This window comes from Penicillium antarcticum, assembly GCF_028974205.1.
Source record: "Penicillium antarcticum strain IBT 31339 chromosome Unknown utg000007l_segment0_segment0, whole genome shotgun sequence".
Taxonomy (NCBI): domain Eukaryota; kingdom Fungi; phylum Ascomycota; class Eurotiomycetes; order Eurotiales; family Aspergillaceae; genus Penicillium; species Penicillium antarcticum.
The window spans coordinates 1,072,585-1,098,923 of record NW_026695305.1 but is presented as its reverse complement, the minus strand read 5'-3'; the positions used below and the strand labels follow the sequence as shown (position 1 = coordinate 1,098,923).

The following is a 26,339-nucleotide window of genomic DNA, read 5'->3' as shown; positions in this document are numbered from 1 at the left end:
ATGTCTCAGCCCTTCGGCGCCTACACGTCGTCTAGCTTCGATACCACGGACGGTTTACCATTAGACGCGCTCCAATACCTTCTCCCCGACGATTCCATATCCCAGCGCGACAGCCAGAGCCAACTACTATCCGAAAGCCAGCTTGATTCAGTTCCAGACCTTCCAGACTATCGATCTTGCGTGGCTTATCAGGCCCCAAGCACCCTACCGCGAATCAAGCCCGATCGTATTAACGAATTCATTGTTTGCGCGCCAGAAATGACCGCGGAATTCGTTAAGTGGTGGCTTGATACTGGCTATGGCAAGTCGAAGCGGATCAACTGGGATGGGAACCTAACAAGCCGTCGAGCACAGTGCTGGAAAGGGTTCCAACAAGTTGCAAATGCCAAAGATGGCAAGCCAGGCGTTATGTGTAATAAGTGCTGCACAGTTCTCACGCATCCAGCTACAAATCATACTGGAACTTCATCGATGCAGAAACATCTCGATGGGCCAAGGTGCCGAAAGCAGCTACCGAAGAAAGGTGCTAGTAGTATCCGACAACTACTTAGTGACGCGGTATGTTCTACAGGGTCTGAATCCTATATTGGTACTAACGATGAACTCACTATCCTATAGGCCGGGAAAAAGACCAGCGCCTACCTTTACACAACAAGTATGGGAGCAGATGCTTCTTGATCTAATCACTACATCGAATTTACCCTTTCTGTTTGTCGAGCATCAAAAATTCCGTGACCTCTTTTCCTTCGCACGGCTAGCACCCGAACCACCTAGCTTTCCGTCAAGAAAGGTGATTCGCGAGCGCCTCCGGGGTTTCGTGCTACAGTATCAACAGGAGACACTACAAACGCTTCCACCTGGTGCAAAGCTATCACTCGCACTGGACTGTTGGACTTCACCATTCCAGGACGCGTTCATGGCTATCACAGGATACTTCCTAGACAAGGAATGGGAGTATCGCGAGGTCCTCCTTGGGTTTGAGCCACTTTCTGGAACTCATTCTGGCGTAAATCTTGGCAAAATTGTTCTCCAGATTCTACAGAATCATCAAATCACTGATCGTGTACTGGCGGTAACAACTGATAATGCGTCTAATAACAAGACGCTTATCACTGCGATTAATAATTCAATCCATGAACTACAGCTAAAGACGGATTCAACGATTATTCAAGTGCCCTGTCTTGCTCATGTCATCCAGTTAAGTCTGGTTGAATTACTTGGTAAAATAAAGGCCTCGCCAAAAAATGACAACACTGAATTGGAATGGTCCGAGGATCGTGTTAGATCACTGCGTGCGCGCCAGCAGAAGCGAGATATCACCGATACCCTGAACAAGGTAGGCTTCTCTTGAATAACATTCTCTATATTTAATACGCTAACTATTATGACAGGTTCGAGGCCTTGCGGTTTTCATTAATGGAAGTCCTCAACGCAAAGAAGCATTTCTGAAACTTGAGTCCAATGGGCAAAAACTTATTCCAATCCAAGATGTTTGTACGCGGTGGAATTCAACGTTTCTTATGCTCCGCCGGGCTAAAAGGCTTTCTACCACCTTTGACGAGTACTGTTCGCTCTATCACCAACCCTATTTTGCATTAAATGCGGAGGGGTGGCGGCAGATTGACTATCTACTTCATATACTCCAGCCCTTTTTCACATACAGCACACTAGTCTGCCAGACTAATGACTCGAGTATTCACCTTATCTTTAGTATTTACAACAGGCTCTTTGATCATCTCGAAAGATCGATGCATCAGCTTCGTCGAAAGAGAGTTGCCTGGAAACAGCTTATGCTTTCCTCCCTTGAGGCTGCAAAAGATAAACTGTCAAAGTACTATAGTATGACGGACCTTGTTGAAGGTGATCTCTATGCTATTGGAACGATCCTAGATCCGTCTAATAAAATGGAGTTCTTTTCAACAAGTGATTGGGCCCCAGATGACACAGGAAAAGACTACACAAAGGAATATCGTCAGAGCCTCCAGTCTCTTTTCGAGAAATACCGCCTACGTACACCATCAAATATATCACTATCGGATGGTATATCGTTCCCAGCCAAATCAGCGCTCGAAAGGATTCTTAAGGACAATTCCTTACAGCGATCAACCAGTCCATATCAGGATGAGCTTACCAAGTACCTCCAGAGTGGTAAGTGAGTGAGCCGCCGATATAAATCATAATACTAATGTTCTTAGCCACCGTCAATGAATCCGCTCAGGTCTTCTGGAGAAACCACGAGAGAGAGTTCCCTATTCTTGCAAGCATTACTCGTGATGTGATGTCCATCCCAGCGACTGGTGCCGGTGTTGAGCGTCTTTTCAACTCTGCCCGGGACATTTGCCACTATCGCCGGGGGTCGTTGAGCCCAGAGACTATCCGCGATATCATGTTATACATGTGTACAACAAGGTTTGATACCAAGGAGGAGCAGCGACAGGTTCTCCAAGAGTATCTTTCAGAGCAAGAGATCGCAGCTTCGTCCGAAGAACTTCATATTGGAACACATTGTGCCGAGGCTATCAGTGACACTGAGGAAGACATGGAGATGCACCTTCATACCCCGGCCATAGCACCACTCTCAGCCGTTGCCGCTGGAAAGCGGCCGGCTATCAATTCTGAAGACGAGGAAGACTCTGATGCCGATGACATTACGGATCCAGAAGAGACCTCAGCATTACCATTACCTGATACGCAGCAGCGTGTATCAGGTAGAATGCGGAAGAGGTCGAGACTCTTGGATGGATATATAGTTTAAGTTTTAACAGGTAAAGTCTAAGAAATCTATGTTCTAGATATAATGTGTGAATTACTGATATCTAAAAGCCCTATCGAAGATAAAGCTATAACATGCAATATAAGACATACAGTATGCTTCTGTAAGGCTATACAGTAATCAAATTTTGGTTTGCAGTTACAATAGAATACAGCCTGTTTCGACATATTTTATGCAACTAAGCCCGAGTCACGTTTTTTAGGTGTTTGTCATGTTTGTTTAACCTGAGGTTCACCCGCGGGTGAACCTGATGAGGTTCGTTCCTCGGTTGGAACCTCCCTCAGGTTCGAAAACCCAGAACCTGACCCGCCCAAATGGAGGTTCAGGTTAGGTTCTTCAGGTTCACCCGCGGGTAAGTGCCAGGTCTAGCCCGCCAAGAACCCATAAACCCATAGGTTACCCGCTACACTTAATACATTCCCTTCAAGTTGGTCCCGAAGTACTGACGGCCATCGAAAAAAGCTTGTACGGTATATAGAAGGCTTTGTAGAACACTATAACTTAATAAGCGTATTAACTGACGGCCGTCAAAAGTACTAGTGCGATTGCTTATGGTCTATAGCACCCTTTTGTGACGGCCGTCAGAACTTTGATGCCTTTGTTATAAATATCCACTGAGTTCACTGCACGTCTCATATATATATTTCCTATCTACAGAGCAGTATTCCAACAAGCATTTTTTTCACTACCACAATTATATAGAAAAACGCCGAGAGCAATGTCTATAGCATTACCACGAGTCCACGACTTACTATTCTGAAAACAAGGCAATTTCCTGAAATTTCACAAAAGAAAGAGAGGCTTTCGGGGAAGAACAGCAGACGTGACTGGAACAGAGGTAAATAACCGTAATTTAATTGACTTAATCAGCAGCTTTATCCATCTTGGCACGGCCTATTTTAGGATAGTTATGCTGCAACGGGTTCTTGGCGGGTAACCCGCGGGTACCCGCCAAGAACCCGTAAACCCGTGGGTTTGGGTTTGGGTTTTGGGTCCATACCCGACCCATGGGTATGGTTCCTGAAGTCGTACCCAAACCCGACCCAAAGCGAGGTCTAAGCAGATGATATCACCGTCGCCCACGCCGTTCGTTCGTTAGTCTTGTTGGGTAGAAAAGAAGCTTTTGATATGTGATGGGTCGAAGCAAGTCTTGATTCAAACTAGCTAAGCCGTCATGCTGTCTTTCAAAAGCTTAAGGAAAAGAAGATCTACGTGGCCGTGCAGCGGTGTAAATATGCACAGTCACGTGGTTAGCACGTGATGTATACGGGCCCTGGCCCGTTACAGTTTTTAGTCATTTAAGTTTGTTCATATCTATGCTATTTTTAACGGGAAACAATTTAGTCATGTTAGTTCATATTTATTATAAAACTTCCGAATCACTAGAATAGCAGCAAATCAAAGTTCTTTATCAGCTCTATTAATTAATAGAGCAGGTGATTGTTTATTCAATGTAGGCATGTTTGCTACTTTATGATCCTTTGAAAATATAGATTTTAGTACGGTATTAGCACCATATTATGATAATGAAATTATAATTACAATTATATATATATATGTTCATTAAAAGGTGCTAAAGCTAAAATTTTCAAGTTAGTTTACATAGTTGACTACCTCAAGCTATAGAAAGTCCTACACTAGCATCAGCTTTAATACATACAGCTACTACGGCTACAGGAAGAGTATATTTAGTAGTGAGATCATCACCATTGATTGAATATAGTCCAGCTGTAATAGTTTTAAACGCTTATGATTAGGTCCAATAACTAAAGTATTCAATATTTTTATTCATAAATTATCCTAACAAGATATAACGTATTCGATAAGCGAGCTGGCCACCCCATGCGAGCTGGCCACCCCATGCGAGCTGGCCACCCCATCAAAAACGCGCCGCGTAATTAGACTGTCTCTATTCAACCACCTACCATGCCGCCAATTCGCTCTCAATGCTCTCAAAAACGTGTAGAGCAAGAGGGTAGGATCTTATTACTATTGAAGCTATTCAGAAACAAGAATTTAGCTCTGTACGTAGAGCTGCAGCGGTTTTTGATGTCCCCCGCTCCACGCTCTCGGCGCGTCTTAATGGCATCACCTATGGCGCCGAAACTCGCGCCAACAGCCATAAATTGACTGTTTTCGAGGAGGAATCGCTTTATAATTGGATCCTCTCACTCGACGATCGTGGAGCTGCTCCTCGGCCTCGTACAGTACGAGAAGCAGCTGATTTACTACTTAAAGCGCGCGGGTCAACTCCACCTATTACTGTCGGCGAAAAATGGGTCGAAAACTTCGTTAAACGGCACCCTGACCTCTCTACTCGATTCTCGCGATCGTACGACTACCGGCGGGCTCAATGCGAGGATGAAAAGGCGATTTTAATGTGGTTTAACTTCGTGAAAGCTACGATCGAAAAGTACGGCATTGTCGGCGACGATATCTACAATTTCGACGAAACTGGCTTCGCCCTCGGCCTTACGGCTACTGCGAAGATTATTACAAGGAGAACGTACGGTCGGAGAGCCGTTTTGCAACCTGGAAACCGCGAATGGGTGACCTCAATTGAAGCTATTAGTGCGGGAGGGTGGGTGCTTCCGCCATGCGTCATTTTCAAAGGCAAGGTCCTTATGGAGGCATGGTTCAAGGATACCAACCTCCCATTAGACTGGCGCTTCGAATTGAGTAATAATGGATGGACAACCGATGAAATAGGTCTTAACTGGCTCCAAAAGCTTTTTATTCCATCGACTACAAGCCGGACGAAGGGGAGGTATCGTCTTCTTATCCTCGACGGTCATGGCAGCCATCTTACGCCTCAATTTGACTCGATTTGCTCTCAAAACGATATTATACCAATCTGTATGCCGTCGCATTCCTCTCACCTCCTACAACCTCTCGATATCGGCTGTTTTGGGGTACTAAAACGGGCGTACGGGGAGCTAGTAGACTCGCAAATGAAGCTTTGCATTAGTCGTATCGATAAATGCGACTTCCTTACAGCTTATCCTCGGGCCCGGAGAGAGGCATTTAAGCCGGAAACTATTCTTAATAGCTTCGCAGCTGCTGGCATCGCTCCTTTTGATCCGAATCGCGTGATTTCGAAGCTAAATATACGCCTTATTACTCCTCCACCTCCTCCGAGTCGAGGAAGCGATTCTAGCCGCAATTTTACGCCGAAAACCCCGTATACAGTGAAGGGCGTACGCCGGCAAGCTTCCTCTATTAAGAAAATGCTACAAGAGGACCCCTCGCGCGCCGAAAAAGCCTTTGAGCAGATCGTGAAAGGCTGCCATCTAGCTATACATGGCGCTACGATTATGCGCCAGGAAAACCGCGAATTACGTGCCGCCAATGCGAAAACAACCCAGAAAAGGAAGCGTACGAGGAAGCGAATAGCTCATAAAGGTGGAATATCGGTTCTAGAGGCTATGTCAATAGTTTCAGGACCGGAAATAGTTCATGAAGCTAGCTCAGGTCGAGATGGAGCTGTATCGCCGACGCCGAATCGGACCAATAAGAGGAGACCACAACGATGCAGCCTCTGTAAAAACCTAGGACATAGGAGAAATAGGTGCCCGGAGATGTCTGAATAGCTTCAATTTTACTGAATTTATGTTGTGGTTGAAAAATTCAATAATAATGGTAGATTTAATAGGTGGGTGGCCAGCTCGCATGGGGTGGTCAGCTCGCTTATCGAATACGTTGAGATATTTATAATAAAGCTTTGTTTCACTCAATCAATTATGCTTTTGATAAAGCATAATTATTCTCAGGTGCTGGATCAGTTCTAGATGCTGTACCAGAAATTCAAGATTTTAGAAAATACAGTGGTTTGAGAGAATTCTTACCTCTGACATACTCAGTTATATTAACGTATTTCACAAGCGTGCCGCCATCTCCAAAAGTGTTCGATTGCTTCAAAAATGCTTTGCGCTACTATAAATGCTCATCGATACACATCCACTAGCAGTGGGAATTAAGTTTAATTGTCGTGGTTGAAACATGAAGCTGCAATCTAACGCATTTACTATGTGTTTTGGGGATTGGCGGCTCGCATGTGAATTACGTTAGCTTCAATAAGGTTGATAGTTGTACCTTTCATGGCAGGACACAGGACTTTATTCTAAACATTTTACATGGGAATTTTTCTACGGTCAATTCTACTTAGCTAGTACTATGGTTTACTATATAGCTATTATAGGTGCTATGTTTACTTTATTAAATGATAACTTATCATCTAATAAATGACATGTACTATTATTTTGTTTTACCTAGTTATATTTCTTTTTAATCAGATATGCGCTCATAATGAAGTTTATGCTCAATACTATTGAGATTCATGGCGCATCCAGGCTAGATGCCTGACATATAAGGCATGAATCTAGTGATCAGCATTAGACCTACCAAGCAGAGTATGGATCAGGAGAAGGGTTCTCATTTATATAGGGTCTTTCACTTATGGAGAGAAAGATCAGATTTAAACAATCTCGTTGGCCTTGATATTGATGCGTCCCAATTCAGTAGACATCCAATTTCAACAAATACTATCTAATGCTCTGCCTTTAAGACGTGATACAGATATTCTGTTCTGTACTCGGAAAACTCGGGAATAGGTATCATAATCTTATTTTACTAAAACAAGAGACCCGGGTAATGGTCAAGACTGGTAAAGGCATAGCACTTTCACTGTCAGTGCGGGGGTTCAAATTCCCCTTAGATTAAAATAGATTAATCATATATAAGCGATTAGCACAAATTAATGTAGCCTTTATATAAGTTATGTTAAACAATATAAGTTATATCTATTCCATCTATACAATGCCTTCCCTGTTTATTATTAATAATTGCATTGTTAATATAAGTAATTATATTAGGTGGGTATAGTTCAGGCTATATGTGGCACATAATTCCATACCCTAGTTCAATACTACTATCATTATATAGCTATCCTTATTCCTTTCAAAGTCTACCTAGGTAGCTCAGTTATTTCAATTAGTTAAAGAAATGCATTATTTTTTAACAGAACTATTGTAGAACACAATAGTTTTAGATTCTTGTATTTCCTTTTTGCTTTATAGTAATGGAGATTAATGATAGTTCTATATTGAATAACACAATCGTAAGGAAATGAGAAACATATTAAAATTTGGTGTTAGTTTTAATTTTTAAATTATGAGCGAAAAGTCATAGTTAAATATATCACAATTAGAAAATAGTGCCAATTTTCTTTTTAAATATATAAGATTCAATTATAAAACCATGATAGCTTGCTGGTATGGTATAGCCTGTTAGATTTACATACATATATTTCTTCATTGAAGTAATTCATATATTGAAAACCATAAGACCATATCTTGTCTCAGTTAAATTTAAGTATAACTGTATGTTACTAAAGAATATTTCTTAAGGAGGAAACAGGTTAAGACACATATCGTGTTAGATTATTTCGAAACAACAATGGATTTTAATTAAGGAGAATTTGTTGTTTGTTAGATAATACCTTCAAAATTTAGTTAACTATAAAAATTTATAACGTAGTTCACGGGCGAATGGGCCACCGCAGAACATCACGTTAAATGCTGTTTTTGACAATCTTGTACCTCAACTATCAGGACCCGTTTAGATGGTAATCTTTAAGGTCATATATGGTTTAGTACCCAAGTGAAATTTAGGAGATTCTGGGGTGAAAATACACGATATATATATTTCTAGCTTATATGGCTAAATTACGACGTAATTTATGGTATTATTATTATGCGAATCTTAGAATCTTTTGAAATCCATATATATTATAGAGAGAGCCTACCTTTAGTAGTATACTTATGCTAGACTAAAGTTGTAGTTGTTGAGATATAAGATTGTCAAAATCAACATTTAATATGGTGTTCTGCGGTGGCCCACTCCGCCTGTGAATTACGTTATATCACTTGTGATTACTCATTCCAGGTTTTAGATTTAAAGGAGCAAAAAATTAATATATACAGATAGTCACATAATCAATCTTTCGGATTTAAGAGCCGAAATAGGAACATCTGAGCTACGAACCTAGATCTCTGCAAACTCGAGATTACTCAACTACAGTTAGACCTGGCTTTGAACCGCCCATAGGTTCCAAATCTCAGAACCTGAACCTAACCTCTTGAGGTTAGGTTCCAAACTTTTTAACCTGGACCTAACCTTAACCTCAAGGAGGGTCGTTGAGGTTCAACCTCATGAACCTACATGAACCTGCATATGCATAATTTTTTGACGCTTTTCCTCTTTTGGCTGGATAAAAGTGATGATTCATCTCGGATTTTTACAGCTGTTTTGTTGACCTGCCGGCGTTCGTCTGATTACTCTGTCAACGTGGTGAATTATGAGGAAATAATTGTTCAGAAGTAAACAGAAGACAAAGCCACTGATAAATTACAAGTAATATTCGATGATATCGACGTGGTAGGTGGTCAGTAGTGGTCATCGGCGAAATTGCATGTAAAGATGCAGATATATATATTTTGAACACTGTAACCCATGTGTATCTTGACCAGCAGAACTACATGTTATCGAGAAAACCACGAAAATTTAGATGAAATCCCCTCATTTTTATACAAAACAAATCGTTATGCCTCCCTCTATGAACTTGTCTCGAAGGATTTAGGTCAAATTATCTACATCTGTCGTGAATCCAGTTCAAAGATTCTCATCGTTAGACTTAGCCATTTAAACAAGACGATTTTCCTAAGTTAAAGTTAACCTCCAGGTTCTATGCGGGTAAGTCAGGTTAAGTTCTAGGTTCTGTACGGATAGATGAGGTTAACTTTCAGGTTCTATGCGGGTAAGCGAGGTTCTCTTCTAAAATGATCCACTATAATAGCCAATCAGACACAGGTCGGTAGATATAAAAGACGATAGATCAATTCTAGCACGCAGAACAGGGTCAAACGGATCCCCCAAGAATATCGCGCATCTTTTCGAAAGAACGAATAAGTAAGATTCTTATTCTCTTCCTCCTCAGTAATCATACCTTCTACTGGTTTACTAAATCTATCATGTCTCAGCCCTTCGGCGCCTACACGTCGTCTAGCTTCGATACCACGGACGGTTTACCATTAGACGCGCTCCAATACCTTCTCCCCGACGATTCCATATCCCAGCGCGACAGCCAGAGCCAACTACTATCCGAAAGCCAGCTTGATTCAGTTCCAGACCTTCCAGACTATCGATCTTGCGTGGCTTATCAGGCCCCAAGCACCCTACCGCGAATCAAGCCCGATCGTATTAACGAATTCATTGTTTGCGCGCCAGAAATGACCGCGGAATTCGTTAAGTGGTGGCTTGATACTGGCTATGGCAAGTCGAAGCGGATCAACTGGGATGGGAACCTAACAAGCCGTCGAGCACAGTGCTGGAAAGGGTTCCAACAAGTTGCAAATGCCAAAGATGGCAAGCCAGGCGTTATGTGTAATAAGTGCTGCACAGTTCTCACGCATCCAGCTACAAATCATACTGGAACTTCATCGATGCAGAAACATCTCGATGGGCCAAGGTGCCGAAAGCAGCTACCGAAGAAAGGTGCTAGTAGTATCCGACAACTACTTAGTGACGCGGTATGTTCTACAGGGTCTGAATCCTATATTGGTACTAACGATGAACTCACTATCCTATAGGCCGGGAAAAGACCAGCGCCTACCTTTACACAACAAGTATGGGAGCAGATGCTTCTTGATCTAATCACTACATCGAATTTACCCTTTCTGTTTGTCGAGCATCAAAAATTCCGTGACCTCTTTTCCTTCGCACGGCTAGCACCCGAACCACCTAGCTTTCCGTCAAGAAAGGTGATTCGCGAGCGCCTCCGGGGTTTCGTGCTACAGTATCAACAGGAGACACTACAAACGCTTCCACCTGGTGCAAAGCTATCACTCGCACTGGACTGTTGGACTTCACCATTCCAGGACGCGTTCATGGCTATCACAGGATACTTCCTAGACAAGGAATGGGAGTATCGCGAGGTCCTCCTTGGGTTTGAGCCACTTTCTGGAACTCATTCTGGCGTAAATCTTGGCAAAATTGTTCTCCAGATTCTACAGAATCATCAAATCACTGATCGTGTACTGGCGGTAACAACTGATAATGCGTCTAATAACAAGACGCTTATCACTGCGATTAATAATTCAATCCATGAACTACAGCTAAAGACGGATTCAACGATTATTCAAGTGCCCTGTCTTGCTCATGTCATCCAGTTAAGTCTGGTTGAATTACTTGGTAAAATAAAGGCCTCGCCAAAAAATGACAACACTGAATTGGAATGGTCCGAGGATCGTGTTAGATCACTGCGTGCGCGCCAGCAGAAGCGAGATATCACCGATACCCTGAACAAGGTAGGCTTCTCTTGAATAACATTCTCTATATTTAATACGCTAACTATTATGACAGGTTCGAGGCCTTGCGGTTTTCATTAATGGAAGTCCTCAACGCAAAGAAGCATTTCTGAAACTTGAGTCCAATGGGCAAAAACTTATTCCAATCCAAGATGTTTGTACGCGGTGGAATTCAACGTTTCTTATGCTCCGCCGGGCTAAAAGGCTTTCTACCACCTTTGACGAGTACTGTTCGCTCTATCACCAACCCTATTTTGCATTAAATGCGGAGGGGTGGCGGCAGATTGACTATCTACTTCATATACTCCAGCCCTTTTTCACATACAGCACACTAGTCTGCCAGACTAATGACTCGAGTATTCACCTTATCTTTAGTATTTACAACAGGCTCTTTGATCATCTCGAAAGATCGATGCATCAGCTTCGTCGAAAGAGAGTTGCCTGGAAACAGCTTATGCTTTCCTCCCTTGAGGCTGCAAAAGATAAACTGTCAAAGTACTATAGTATGACGGACCTTGTTGAAGGTGATCTCTATGCTATTGGAACGATCCTAGATCCGTCTAATAAAATGGAGTTCTTTTCAACAAGTGATTGGGCCCCAGATGACACAGGAAAAGACTACACAAAGGAATATCGTCAGAGCCTCCAGTCTCTTTTCGAGAAATACCGCCTACGTACACCATCAAATATATCACTATCGGATGGTATATCGTTCCCAGCCAAATCAGCGCTCGAAAGGATTCTTAAGGACAATTCCTTACAGCGATCAACCAGTCCATATCAGGATGAGCTTACCAAGTACCTCCAGAGTGGTAAGTGAGTGAGCCGCCGATATAAATCATAATACTAATGTTCTTAGCCACCGTCAATGAATCCGCTCAGGTCTTCTGGAGAAACCACGAGAGAGAGTTCCCTATTCTTGCAAGCATTACTCGTGATGTGATGTCCATCCCAGCGACTGGTGCCGGTGTTGAGCGTCTTTTCAACTCTGCCCGGGACATTTGCCACTATCGCCGGGGGTCGTTGAGCCCAGAGACTATCCGCGATATCATGTTATACATGTGTACAACAAGGTTTGATACCAAGGAGGAGCAGCGACAGGTTCTCCAAGAGTATCTTTCAGAGCAAGAGATCGCAGCTTCGTCCGAAGAACTTCATATTGGAACACATTGTGCCGAGGCTATCAGTGACACTGAGGAAGACATGGAGATGCACCTTCATACCCCGGCCATAGCACCACTCTCAGCCGTTGCCGCTGGAAAGCGGCCGGCTATCAATTCTGAAGACGAGGAAGACTCTGATGCCGATGACATTACGGATCCAGAAGAGACCTCAGCATTACCATTACCTGATACGCAGCAGCGTGTATCAGGTAGAATGCGGAAGAGGTCGAGACTCTTGGATGGATATATAGTTTAAGTTTTAACAGGTAAAGTCTAAGAAATCTATGTTCTAGATATAATGTGTGAATTACTGATATCTAAAAGCCCTATCGAAGATAAAGCTATAACATGCAATATAAGACATACAGTATGCTTCTGTAAGGCTATACAGTAATCAAATTTTGGTTTGCAGTTACAATAGAATACAGCCTGTTTCGACATATTTTATGCAACTAAGCCCGAGTCACGTTTTTTAGGTGTTTGTCATGTTTGTTTAACCTGAGGTTCACCCGCGGGTGAACCTGATGAGGTTCGTTCCTCGGTTGGAACCTCCCTCAGGTTCGAAAACCCAGAACCTGACCCGCCCAAATGGAGGTTCAGGTTAGGTTCTTCAGGTTCACCCGCGGGTAAGTGCCAGGTCTAGCCCGCCAAGAACCCATAAACCCATAGGTTACCCGCTACACTTAATACATTCCCTTCAAGTTGGTCCCGAAGTACTGACGGCCATCGAAAAAAGCTTGTACGGTATATAGAAGGCTTTGTAGAACACTATAACTTAATAAGCGTATTAACTGACGGCCGTCAAAAGTACTAGTGCGATTGCTTATGGTCTATAGCACCCTTTTTGTGACGGCCGTCAGAACTTTGATGCCTTTGTTATAAATATCCACTGAGTTCACTGCACGTCTCATATATATATTTCCTATCTACAGAGCAGTATTCCAACAAGCATTTTTTTCACTACCACAATTATATAGAAAAACGCCGAGAGCAATGTCTATAGCATTACCACGAGTCCACGACTTACTATTCTGAAAACAAGGCAATTTCCTGAAATTTCACAAAAGAAAGAGAGGCTTTCGGGGAAGAACAGCAGACGTGACTGGAACAGAGGTAAATAACCGTAATTTAATTGACTTAATCAGCAGCTTTATCCATCTTGGCACGGCCTATTTTAGGATAGTTATGCTGCAACGGGTTCTTGGCGGGTAACCCGCGGGTACCCGCCAAGAACCCGTAAACCCGTGGGTTTGGGTTTGGGTTTTGGGTCCATACCCGACCCATGGGTATGGTTCCTGAAGTCGTACCCAAACCCGACCCAAAGCGAGGTCTAAGCAGATGATATCACCGTCGCCCACGCCGTTCGTTCGTTAGTCTTGTTGGGTAGAAAAGAAGCTTTTGATATGTGATGGGTCGAAGCAAGTCTTGATTCAAACTAGCTAAGCCGTCATGCTGTCTTTCAAAAGCTTAAGGAAAAGAAGATCTACGTGGCCGTGCAGCGGTGTAAATATGCACAGTCACGTGGTTAGCACGTGATGTATACGGGCCCTGGCCCGTTACAGTTTTTAGTCATTTAAGTTTGTTCATATCTATGCTATTTTTAACGGGAAACAATTTAGTCATGTTAGTTCATATTTATTATAAAACTTCCGAATCACTAGAATAGCAGCAAATCAAAGTTCTTTATCAGCTCTATTAATTAATAGAGCAGGTGATTGTTTATTCAATGTAGGCATGTTTGCTACTTTATGATCCTTTGAAAATATAGATTTTAGTACGGTATTAGCACCATATTATGATAATGAAATTATAATTACAATTATATATATATATGTTCATTAAAAGGTGCTAAAGCTAAAATTTTCAAGTTAGTTTACATAGTTGACTACCTCAAGCTATAGAAAGTCCTACACTAGCATCAGCTTTAATACATACAGCTACTACGGCTACAGGAAGAGTATATTTAGTAGTGAGATCATCACCATTGATTGAATATAGTCCAGCTGTAATAGTTTTAAACGCTTATGATTAGGTCCAATAACTAAAGTATTCAATATTTTTATTCATAAATTATCCTAACAAGATATAACGTATTCGATAAGCGAGCTGGCCACCCCATGCGAGCTGGCCACCCCATGCGAGCTGGCCACCCCATCAAAAACGCGCCGCGTAATTAGACTGTCTCTATTCAACCACCTACCATGCCGCCAATTCGCTCTCAATGCTCTCAAAAACGTGTAGAGCAAGAGGGTAGGATCTTATTACTATTGAAGCTATTCAGAAACAAGAATTTAGCTCTGTACGTAGAGCTGCAGCGGTTTTTGATGTCCCCCGCTCCACGCTCTCGGCGCGTCTTAATGGCATCACCTATGGCGCCGAAACTCGCGCCAACAGCCATAAATTGACTGTTTTCGAGGAGGAATCGCTTTATAATTGGATCCTCTCACTCGACGATCGTGGAGCTGCTCCTCGGCCTCGTACAGTACGAGAAGCAGCTGATTTACTACTTAAAGCGCGCGGGTCAACTCCACCTATTACTGTCGGCGAAAAATGGGTCGAAAACTTCGTTAAACGGCACCCTGACCTCTCTACTCGATTCTCGCGATCGTACGACTACCGGCGGGCTCAATGCGAGGATGAAAAGGCGATTTTAATGTGGTTTAACTTCGTGAAAGCTACGATCGAAAAGTACGGCATTGTCGGCGACGATATCTACAATTTCGACGAAACTGGCTTCGCCCTCGGCCTTACGGCTACTGCGAAGATTATTACAAGGAGAACGTACGGTCGGAGAGCCGTTTTGCAACCTGGAAACCGCGAATGGGTGACCTCAATTGAAGCTATTAGTGCGGGAGGGTGGGTGCTTCCGCCATGCGTCATTTTCAAAGGCAAGGTCCTTATGGAGGCATGGTTCAAGGATACCAACCTCCCATTAGACTGGCGCTTCGAATTGAGTAATAATGGATGGACAACCGATGAAATAGGTCTTAACTGGCTCCAAAAGCTTTTTATTCCATCGACTACAAGCCGGACGAAGGGGAGGTATCGTCTTCTTATCCTCGACGGTCATGGCAGCCATCTTACGCCTCAATTTGACTCGATTTGCTCTCAAAACGATATTATACCAATCTGTATGCCGTCGCATTCCTCTCACCTCCTACAACCTCTCGATATCGGCTGTTTTGGGGTACTAAAACGGGCGTACGGGGAGCTAGTAGACTCGCAAATGAAGCTTTGCATTAGTCGTATCGATAAATGCGACTTCCTTACAGCTTATCCTCGGGCCCGGAGAGAGGCATTTAAGCCGGAAACTATTCTTAATAGCTTCGCAGCTGCTGGCATCGCTCCTTTTGATCCGAATCGCGTGATTTCGAAGCTAAATATACGCCTTATTACTCCTCCACCTCCTCCGAGTCGAGGAAGCGATTCTAGCCGCAATTTTACGCCGAAAACCCCGTATACAGTGAAGGGCGTACGCCGGCAAGCTTCCTCTATTAAGAAAATGCTACAAGAGGACCCCTCGCGCGCCGAAAAAGCCTTTGAGCAGATCGTGAAAGGCTGCCATCTAGCTATACATGGCGCTACGATTATGCGCCAGGAAAACCGCGAATTACGTGCCGCCAATGCGAAAACAACCCAGAAAAGGAAGCGTACGAGGAAGCGAATAGCTCATAAAGGTGGAATATCGGTTCTAGAGGCTATGTCAATAGTTTCAGGACCGGAAATAGTTCATGAAGCTAGCTCAGGTCGAGATGGAGCTGTATCGCCGACGCCGAATCGGACCAATAAGAGGAGACCACAACGATGCAGCCTCTGTAAAAACCTAGGACATAGGAGAAATAGGTGCCCGGAGATGTCTGAATAGCTTCAATTTTACTGAATTTATGTTGTGGTTGAAAAATTCAATAATAATGGTAGATTTAATAGGTGGGTGGCCAGCTCGCATGGGGTGGTCAGCTCGCTTATCGAATACGTTGAGATATTTATAATAAAGCTTTGTTTCACTCAATCAATTATGCTTTTGATAAAGCATAATTATTCTCAGGTGCTGGATCAGTTCTAGATGCTGTACCAGAAATTCAAGATTTTAGAAAATACAGTGGTTTGAGAGAATTCTTACCTCTGACATACTCAGTTATATTAACGTATTTCACAAGCGTGCCGCCATCTCCAAAAGTGTTCGATTGCTTCAAAAATGCTTTGCGCTACTATAAATGCTCATCGATACACATCCACTAGCAGTGGGAATTAAGTTTAATTGTCGTGGTTGAAACATGAAGCTGCAATCTAACGCATTTACTATGTGTTTTGGGGATTGGCGGCTCGCATGTGAATTACGTTAGCTTCAATAAGGTTGATAGTTGTACCTTTCATGGCAGGACACAGGACTTTATTCTAAACATTTTACATGGGAATTTTTCTACGGTCAATTCTACTTAGCTAGTACTATGGTTTACTATATAGCTATTATAGGTGCTATGTTTACTTTATTAAATGATAACTTATCATCTAATAAATGACATGTACTATTATTTTGTTTTACCTAGTTATATTTCTTTTTAATCAGATATGCGCTCATAATGAAGTTTATGCTCAATACTATTGAGATTCATGGCGCATCCAGGCTAGATGCCTGACATATAAGGCATGAATCTAGTGATCAGCATTAGACCTACCAAGCAGAGTATGGATCAGGAGAAGGGTTCTCATTTATATAGGGTCTTTCACTTATGGAGAGAAAGATCAGATTTAAACAATCTCGTTGGCCTTGATATTGATGCGTCCCAATTCAGTAGACATCCAATTTCAACAAATACTATCTAATGCTCTGCCTTTAAGACGTGATACAGATATTCTGTTCTGTACTCGGAAAACTCGGGAATAGGTATCATAATCTTATTTTACTAAAACAAGAGACCCGGGTAATGGTCAAGACTGGTAAAGGCATAGCACTTTCACTGTCAGTGCGGGGGTTCAAATTCCCCTTAGATTAAAATAGATTAATCATATATAAGCGATTAGCACAAATTAATGTAGCCTTTATATAAGTTATGTTAAACAATATAAGTTATATCTATTCCATCTATACAATGCCTTCCCTGTTTATTATTAATAATTGCATTGTTAATATAAGTAATTATATTAGGTGGGTATAGTTCAGGCTATATGTGGCACATAATTCCATACCCTAGTTCAATACTACTATCATTATATAGCTATCCTTATTCCTTTCAAAGTCTACCTAGGTAGCTCAGTTATTTCAATTAGTTAAAGAAATGCATTATTTTTTAACAGAACTATTGTAGAACACAATAGTTTTAGATTCTTGTATTTCCTTTTTGCTTTATAGTAATGGAGATTAATGATAGTTCTATATTGAATAACACAATCGTAAGGAAATGAGAAACATATTAAAATTTGGTGTTAGTTTTAATTTTTAAATTATGAGCGAAAAGTCATAGTTAAATATATCACAATTAGAAAATAGTGCCAATTTTCTTTTTAAATATATAAGATTCAATTATAAAACCATGATAGCTTGCTGGTATGGTATAGCCTGTTAGATTTACATACATATATTTCTTCATTGAAGTAATTCATATATTGAAAACCATAAGACCATATCTTGTCTCAGTTAAATTTAAGTATAACTGTATGTTACTAAAGAATATTTCTTAAGGAGGAAACAGGTTAAGACACATATCGTGTTAGATTATTTCGAAACAACAATGGATTTTAATTAAGGAGAATTTGTTGTTTGTTAGATAATACCTTCAAAATTTAGTTAACTATAAAAATTTATAACGTAGTTCACGGGCGAATGGGCCACCGCAGAACATCACGTTAAATGCTGTTTTTGACAATCTTGTACCTCAACTATCAGGACCCGTTTAGATGGTAATCTTTAAGGTCATATATGGTTTAGTACCCAAGTGAAATTTAGGAGATTCTGGGGTGAAAATACACGATATATATATTTCTAGCTTATATGGCTAAATTACGACGTAATTTATGGTATTATTATTATGCGAATCTTAGAATCTTTTGAAATCCATATATATTATAGAGAGAGCCTACCTTTAGTAGTATACTTATGCTAGACTAAAGTTGTAGTTGTTGAGATATAAGATTGTCAAAATCAACATTTAATATGGTGTTCTGCGGTGGCCCACTCCGCCTGTGAATTACGTTATATCACTTGTGATTACTCATTCCAGGTTTTAGATTTAAAGGAGCAAAAAATTAATATATACAGATAGTCACATAATCAATCTTTCGGATTTAAGAGCCGAAATAGGAACATCTGAGCTACGAACCTAGATCTCTGCAAACTCGAGATTACTCAACTACAGTTAGACCTGGCTTTGAACCGCCCATAGGTTCCAAATCTCAGAACCTGAACCTAACCTCTTGAGGTTAGGTTCCAAACTTTTTAACCTGGACCTAACCTTAACCTCAAGGAGGGTCGTTGAGGTTCAACCTCATGAACCTACATGAACCTGCATATGCATAATTTTTTGACGCTTTTCCTCTTTTGGCTGGATAAAAGTGATGATTCATCTCGGATTTTTACAGCTGTTTTGTTGACCTGCCGGCGTTCGTCTGATTACTCTGTCAACGTGGTGAATTATGAGGAAATAATTGTTCAGAAGTAAACAGAAGACAAAGCCACTGATAAATTACAAGTAATATTCGATGATATCGACGTGGTAGGTGGTCAGTAGTGGTCATCGGCGAAATTGCATGTAAAGATGCAGATATATATATTTTGAACACTGTAACCCATGTGTATCTTGACCAGCAGAACTACATGTTATCGAGAAAACCACGAAAATTTAGATGAAATCCCCTCATTTTTATACAAAACAAATCGTTATGCCTCCCTCTATGAACTTGTCTCGAAGGATTTAGGTCAAATTATCTACATCTGTCGTGAATCCAGTTCAAAGATTCTCATCGTTAGACTTAGCCATTTAAACAAGACGATTTTCCTAAGTTAAAGTTAACCTCCAGGTTCTATGCGGGTAAGTCAGGTTAAGTTCTAGGTTCTGTACGGATAGATGAGGTTAACTTTCAGGTTCTATGCGGGTAAGCGAGGTTCTCTTCTAAAATGATCCACTATAATAGCCAATCAGACACAGGTCGGTAGATATAAAAGACGATAGATCAATTCTAGCACGCAGAACAGGGTCAAACGGATCCCCCAAGAATATCGCGCATCTTTTCGAAAGAACGAATAAGTAAGATTCTTATTCTCTTCCTCCTCAGTAATCATACCTTCTACTGGTTTACTAAATCTATCATGTCTCAGCCCTTCGGCGCCTACACGTCGTCTAGCTTCGATACCACGGACGGTTTACCATTAGACGCGCTCCAATACCTTCTCCCCGACGATTCCATATCCCAGCGCGACAGCCAGAGCCAACTACTATCCGAAAGCCAGCTTGATTCAGTTCCAGACCTTCCAGACTATCGATCTTGCGTGGCTTATCAGGCCCCAAGCACCCTACCGCGAATCAAGCCCGATCGTATTAACGAATTCATTGTTTGCGCGCCAGAAATGACCGCGGAATTCGTTAAGTGGTGGCTTGATACTGGCTATGGCAAGTCGAAGCGGATCAACTGGGATGGGAACCTAACAAGCCGTCGAGCACAGTGCTGGAAAGGGTTCCAACAAGTTGCAAATGCCAAAGATGGCAAGCCAGGCGTTATGTGTAATAAGTGCTGCACAGTTCTCACGCATCCAGCTACAAATCATACTGGAACTTCATCGATGCAGAAACATCTCGATGGGCCAAGGTGCCGAAAGCAGCTACCGAAGAAAGGTGCTAGTAGTATCCGACAACTACTTAGTGACGCGGTATGTTCTACAGGGTCTGAATCCTATATTGGTACTAACGATGAACTCACTATCCTATAGGCCGGGAAAAGACCAGCGCCTACCTTTACACAACAAGTATGGGAGCAGATGCTTCTTGATCTAATCACTACATCGAATTTACCCTTTCTGTTTGTCGAGCATCAAAAATTCCGTGACCTCTTTTCCTTCGCACGGCTAGCACCCGAACCACCTAGCTTTCCGTCAAGAAAGGTGATTCGCGAGCGCCTCCGGGGTTTCGTGCTACAGTATCAACAGGAGACACTACAAACGCTTCCACCTGGTGCAAAGCTATCACTCGCACTGGACTGTTGGACTTCACCATTCCAGGACGCGTTCATGGCTATCACAGGATACTTCCTAGACAAGGAATGGGAGTATCGCGAGGTCCTCCTTGGGTTTGAGCCACTTTCTGGAACTCATTCTGGCGTAAATCTTGGCAAAATTGTTCTCCAGATTCTACAGAATCATCAAATCACTGATCGTGTACTGGCGGTAACAACTGATAATGCGTCTAATAACAAGACGCTTATCACTGCGATTAATAATTCAATCCATGAACTACAGCTAAAGACGGATTCAACGATTATTCAAGTGCCCTGTCTTGCTCATGTCATCCAGTTAAGTCTGGTTGAATTACTTGGTAAAATAAAGGCCTCGCCAAAAAATGACAACACTGAATTGGAATGGTCCGAGGATCGTGTTAGATCACTGCGTGCGCGCCAGCAGAAGCGAGATATCACCGATACCCTGAACAAGGTAGGCTTCTCTTGAATAACATTCTCTATATTTAATACGCTAACTATTATGACAGGTTCGAGGCCTTGCGGTTTTCATTAATGGAAGTCCTCAACGCAAAGAAGCATTTCTGAAACTTGAGTCCAATGGGCAAAAACTTATTCCAATCCAAGATGTTTGTACGCGGTGGAATTCAACGTTTCTTATGCTCCGCCGGGCTAAAAGGCTTTCTACCACCTTTGACGAGTACTGTTCGCTCTATCACCAACCCTATTTTGCATTAAATGCGGAGGGGTGGCGGCAGATTGACTATCTACTTCATATACTCCAGCCCTTTTTCACATACAGCACACTAGTCTGCCAGACTAATGACTCGAGTATTCACCTTATCTTTAGTATTTACAACAGGCTCTTTGATCATCTCGAAAGATCGATGCATCAGCTTCGTCGAAAGAGAGTTGCCTGGAAACAGCTTATGCTTTCCTCCCTTGAGGCTGCAAAAGATAAACTGTCAAAGTACTATAGTATGACGGACCTTGTTGAAGGTGATCTCTATGCTATTGGAACGATCCTAGATCCGTCTAATAAAATGGAGTTCTTTTCAACAAGTGATTGGGCCCCAGATGACACAGGAAAAGACTACACAAAGGAATATCGTCAGAGCCTCCAGTCTCTTTTCGAGAAATACCGCCTACGTACACCATCAAATATATCACTATCGGATGGTATATCGTTCCCAGCCAAATCAGCGCTCGAAAGGATTCTTAAGGACAATTCCTTACAGCGATCAACCAGTCCATATCAGGATGAGCTTACCAAGTACCTCCAGAGTGGTAAGTGAGTGAGCCGCCGATATAAATCATAATACTAATGTTCTTAGCCACCGTCAATGAATCCGCTCAGGTCTTCTGGAGAAACCACGAGAGAGAGTTCCCTATTCTTGCAAGCATTACTCGTGATGTGATGTCCATCCCAGCGACTGGTGCCGGTGTTGAGCGTCTTTTCAACTCTGCCCGGGACATTTGCCACTATCGCCGGGGGTCGTTGAGCCCAGAGACTATCCGCGATATCATGTTATACATGTGTACAACAAGGTTTGATACCAAGGAGGAGCAGCGACAGGTTCTCCAAGAGTATCTTTCAGAGCAAGAGATCGCAGCTTCGTCCGAAGAACTTCATATTGGAACACATTGTGCCGAGGCTATCAGTGACACTGAGGAAGACATGGAGATGCACCTTCATACCCCGGCCATAGCACCACTCTCAGCCGTTGCCGCTGGAAAGCGGCCGGCTATCAATTCTGAAGACGAGGAAGACTCTGATGCCGATGACATTACGGATCCAGAAGAGACCTCAGCATTACCATTACCTGATACGCAGCAGCGTGTATCAGGTAGAATGCGGAAGAGGTCGAGACTCTTGGATGGATATATAGTTTAAGTTTTAACAGGTAAAGTCTAAGAAATCTATGTTCTAGATATAATGTGTGAATTACTGATATCTAAAAGCCCTATCGAAGATAAAGCTATAACATGCAATATAAGACATACAGTATGCTTCTGTAAGGCTATACAGTAATCAAATTTTGGTTTGCAGTTACAATAGAATACAGCCTGTTTCGACATATTTTATGCAACTAAGCCCGAGTCACGTTTTTTAGGTGTTTGTCATGTTTGTTTAACCTGAGGTTCACCCGCGGGTGAACCTGATGAGGTTCGTTCCTCGGTTGGAACCTCCCTCAGGTTCGAAAACCCAGAACCTGACCCGCCCAAATGGAGGTTCAGGTTAGGTTCTTCAGGTTCACCCGCGGGTAAGTGCCAGGTCTAGCCCGCCAAGAACCCATAAACCCATAGGTTACCCGCTACACTTAATACATTCCCTTCAAGTTGGTCCCGAAGTACTGACGGCCATCGAAAAAAGCTTGTACGGTATATAGAAGGCTTTGTAGAACACTATAACTTAATAAGCGTATTAACTGACGGCCGTCAAAAGTACTAGTGCGATTGCTTATGGTCTATAGCACCCTTTTTGTGACGGCCGTCAGAACTTTGATGCCTTTGTTATAAATATCCACTGAGTTCACTGCACGTCTCATATATATATTTCCTATCTACAGAGCAGTATTCCAACAAGCATTTTTTTCACTACCACAATTATATAGAAAAACGCCGAGAGCAATGTCTATAGCATTACCACGAGTCCACGACTTACTATTCTGAAAACAAGGCAATTTCCTGAAATTTCACAAAAGAAAGAGAGGCTTTCGGGGAAGAACAGCAGACGTGACTGGAACAGAGGTAAATAACCGTAATTTAATTGACTTAATCAGCAGCTTTATCCATCTTGGCACGGCCTATTTTAGGATAGTTATGCTGCAACGGGTTCTTGGCGGGTAACCCGCGGGTACCCGCCAAGAACCCGTAAACCCGTGGGTTTGGGTTTGGGTTTTGGGTCCATACCCGACCCATGGGTATGGTTCCTGAAGTCGTACCCAAACCCGACCCAAAGCGAGGTCTAAGCAGATGATATCACCGTCGCCCACGCCGTTCGTTCGTTAGTCTTGTTGGGTAGAAAAGAAGCTTTTGATATGTGATGGGTCGAAGCAAGTCTTGATTCAAACTAGCTAAGCCGTCATGCTGTCTTTCAAAAGCTTAAGGAAAAGAAGATCTACGTGGCCGTGCAGCGGTGTAAATATGCACAGTCACGTGGTTAGCACGTGATGTATACGGGCCCTGGCCCGTTACAGTTTTTAGTCATTTAAGTTTGTTCATATCTATGCTATTTTTAACGGGAAACAATTTAGTCATGTTAGTTCATATTTATTATAAAACTTCCGAATCACTAGAATAGCAGCAAATCAAAGTTCTTTATCAGCTCTATTAATTAATAGAGCAGGTGATTGTTTATTCAATGTAGGCATGTTTGCTACTTTATGATCCTTTGAAAATATAGATTTTAGTACGGTATTAGCACCATATTATGATAATGAAATTATAATTACAATTATATATATATATGTTCATTAAAAGGTGCTAAAGCTAAAATTTTCAAGTTAGTTTACATAGTTGACTACCTCAAGCTATAGAAAGTCCTACACTAGCATCAGCTTTAATACATACAGCTACTACGGCTACAGGAAGAGTATATTTAGTAGTGAGATCATCACCATTGATTGAATATAGTCCAGCTGTAATAGTTTTAAACGCTTATGATTAGGTCCAATAACTAAAGTATTCAATATTTTTATTCATAAATTATCCTAACAAGATATAACGTATTCGATAAGCGAGCTGGCCACCCCATGCGAGCTGGCCACCCCATGCGAGCTGGCCACCCCATCAAAAACGCGCCGCGTAATTAGACTGTCTCTATTCAACCACCTACCATGCCGCCAATTCGCTCTCAATGCTCTCAAAAACGTGTAGAGCAAGAGGGTAGGATCTTATTACTATTGAAGCTATTCAGAAACAAGAATTTAGCTCTGTACGTAGAGCTGCAGCGGTTTTTGATGTCCCCCGCTCCACGCTCTCGGCGCGTCTTAATGGCATCACCTATGGCGCCGAAACTCGCGCCAACAGCCATAAATTGACTGTTTTCGAGGAGGAATCGCTTTATAATTGGATCCTCTCACTCGACGATCGTGGAGCTGCTCCTCGGCCTCGTACAGTACGAGAAGCAGCTGATTTACTACTTAAAGCGCGCGGGTCAACTCCACCTATTACTGTCGGCGAAAAATGGGTCGAAAACTTCGTTAAACGGCACCCTGACCTCTCTACTCGATTCTCGCGATCGTACGACTACCGGCGGGCTCAATGCGAGGATGAAAAGGCGATTTTAATGTGGTTTAACTTCGTGAAAGCTACGATCGAAAAGTACGGCATTGTCGGCGACGATATCTACAATTTCGACGAAACTGGCTTCGCCCTCGGCCTTACGGCTACTGCGAAGATTATTACAAGGAGAACGTACGGTCGGAGAGCCGTTTTGCAACCTGGAAACCGCGAATGGGTGACCTCAATTGAAGCTATTAGTGCGGGAGGGTGGGTGCTTCCGCCATGCGTCATTTTCAAAGGCAAGGTCCTTATGGAGGCATGGTTCAAGGATACCAACCTCCCATTAGACTGGCGCTTCGAATTGAGTAATAATGGATGGACAACCGATGAAATAGGTCTTAACTGGCTCCAAAAGCTTTTTATTCCATCGACTACAAGCCGGACGAAGGGGAGGTATCGTCTTCTTATCCTCGACGGTCATGGCAGCCATCTTACGCCTCAATTTGACTCGATTTGCTCTCAAAACGATATTATACCAATCTGTATGCCGTCGCATTCCTCTCACCTCCTACAACCTCTCGATATCGGCTGTTTTGGGGTACTAAAACGGGCGTACGGGGAGCTAGTAGACTCGCAAATGAAGCTTTGCATTAGTCGTATCGATAAATGCGACTTCCTTACAGCTTATCCTCGGGCCCGGAGAGAGGCATTTAAGCCGGAAACTATTCTTAATAGCTTCGCAGCTGCTGGCATCGCTCCTTTTGATCCGAATCGCGTGATTTCGAAGCTAAATATACGCCTTATTACTCCTCCACCTCCTCCGAGTCGAGGAAGCGATTCTAGCCGCAATTTTACGCCGAAAACCCCGTATACAGTGAAGGGCGTACGCCGGCAAGCTTCCTCTATTAAGAAAATGCTACAAGAGGACCCCTCGCGCGCCGAAAAAGCCTTTGAGCAGATCGTGAAAGGCTGCCATCTAGCTATACATGGCGCTACGATTATGCGCCAGGAAAACCGCGAATTACGTGCCGCCAATGCGAAAACAACCCAGAAAAGGAAGCGTACGAGGAAGCGAATAGCTCATAAAGGTGGAATATCGGTTCTAGAGGCTATGTCAATAGTTTCAGGACCGGAAATAGTTCATGAAGCTAGCTCAGGTCGAGATGGAGCTGTATCGCCGACGCCGAATCGGACCAATAAGAGGAGACCACAACGATGCAGCCTCTGTAAAAACCTAGGACATAGGAGAAATAGGTGCCCGGAGATGTCTGAATAGCTTCAATTTTACTGAATTTATGTTGTGGTTGAAAAATTCAATAATAATGGTAGATTTAATAGGTGGGTGGCCAGCTCGCATGGGGTGGTCAGCTCGCTTATCGAATACGTTACTGCCGGATGGAGCGTATGGAGGACTTTCTGCAAGACACGGTCGGCCTGGCGGAGGGAGACCTCCTCAGGTAACGCGAAACGAGAGTGAAAGCTCTCGCGGGGCGTGGTGTACAATGGCAGCCACTGCGGCAGGGTCGGGGCCTGCCAAGAGACTGTCTGTATAGCCCGAGAGGACGGATGCGCGTGTCGGTGTACAAAAAGCCGGGAGTCAACTACCCCACTCGCACTGGGGGCCTGAGATCGACATTGGTCGGTTGAAGC

At 42.8% G+C, this 26,339-nt stretch overlaps 3 protein-coding genes across 3 annotated transcripts; all 3 read left to right on the top strand.

Moving 5' to 3' along the window:
* On the top strand, positions 1-6,325 carry N7508_007546 (uncharacterized protein; the record flags this gene model as incomplete). The annotated part of the gene is made up of 7 exons (XM_058465610.1): positions 1-419; positions 478-558; positions 619-1,336; positions 1,392-2,148; positions 2,196-2,708; positions 4,814-6,148; positions 6,240-6,325. The coding sequence occupies 7 exons, from the start codon at positions 1-3 to the stop codon at positions 6,323-6,325; spliced, it is 3,909 nt and encodes a 1,302-aa protein (XP_058318012.1).
* Positions 6,326-9,801: 3,476 nt separating this feature from the next.
* On the top strand, positions 9,802-16,126 carry N7508_007545 (uncharacterized protein; the record flags this gene model as incomplete). Its single annotated transcript, XM_058465609.1, has 6 exons — positions 9,802-10,359; positions 10,420-11,136; positions 11,192-11,948; positions 11,996-12,508; positions 14,615-15,949; positions 16,041-16,126. The coding sequence occupies 6 exons, from the start codon at positions 9,802-9,804 to the stop codon at positions 16,124-16,126; spliced, it is 3,966 nt and encodes a 1,321-aa protein (XP_058318011.1).
* Positions 16,127-19,602: 3,476 nt separating this feature from the next.
* N7508_007544 (uncharacterized protein) lies at positions 19,603-25,927 on the top strand (the record flags this gene model as incomplete). Its single annotated transcript, XM_058465608.1, has 6 exons — positions 19,603-20,160; positions 20,221-20,937; positions 20,993-21,749; positions 21,797-22,309; positions 24,416-25,750; positions 25,842-25,927. 6 exons carry the CDS (start codon positions 19,603-19,605, stop codon positions 25,925-25,927), a joined length of 3,966 nt encoding a protein of 1,321 aa, XP_058318010.1.
* Between the last annotated feature and the right edge of the window lie 412 nt (positions 25,928-26,339).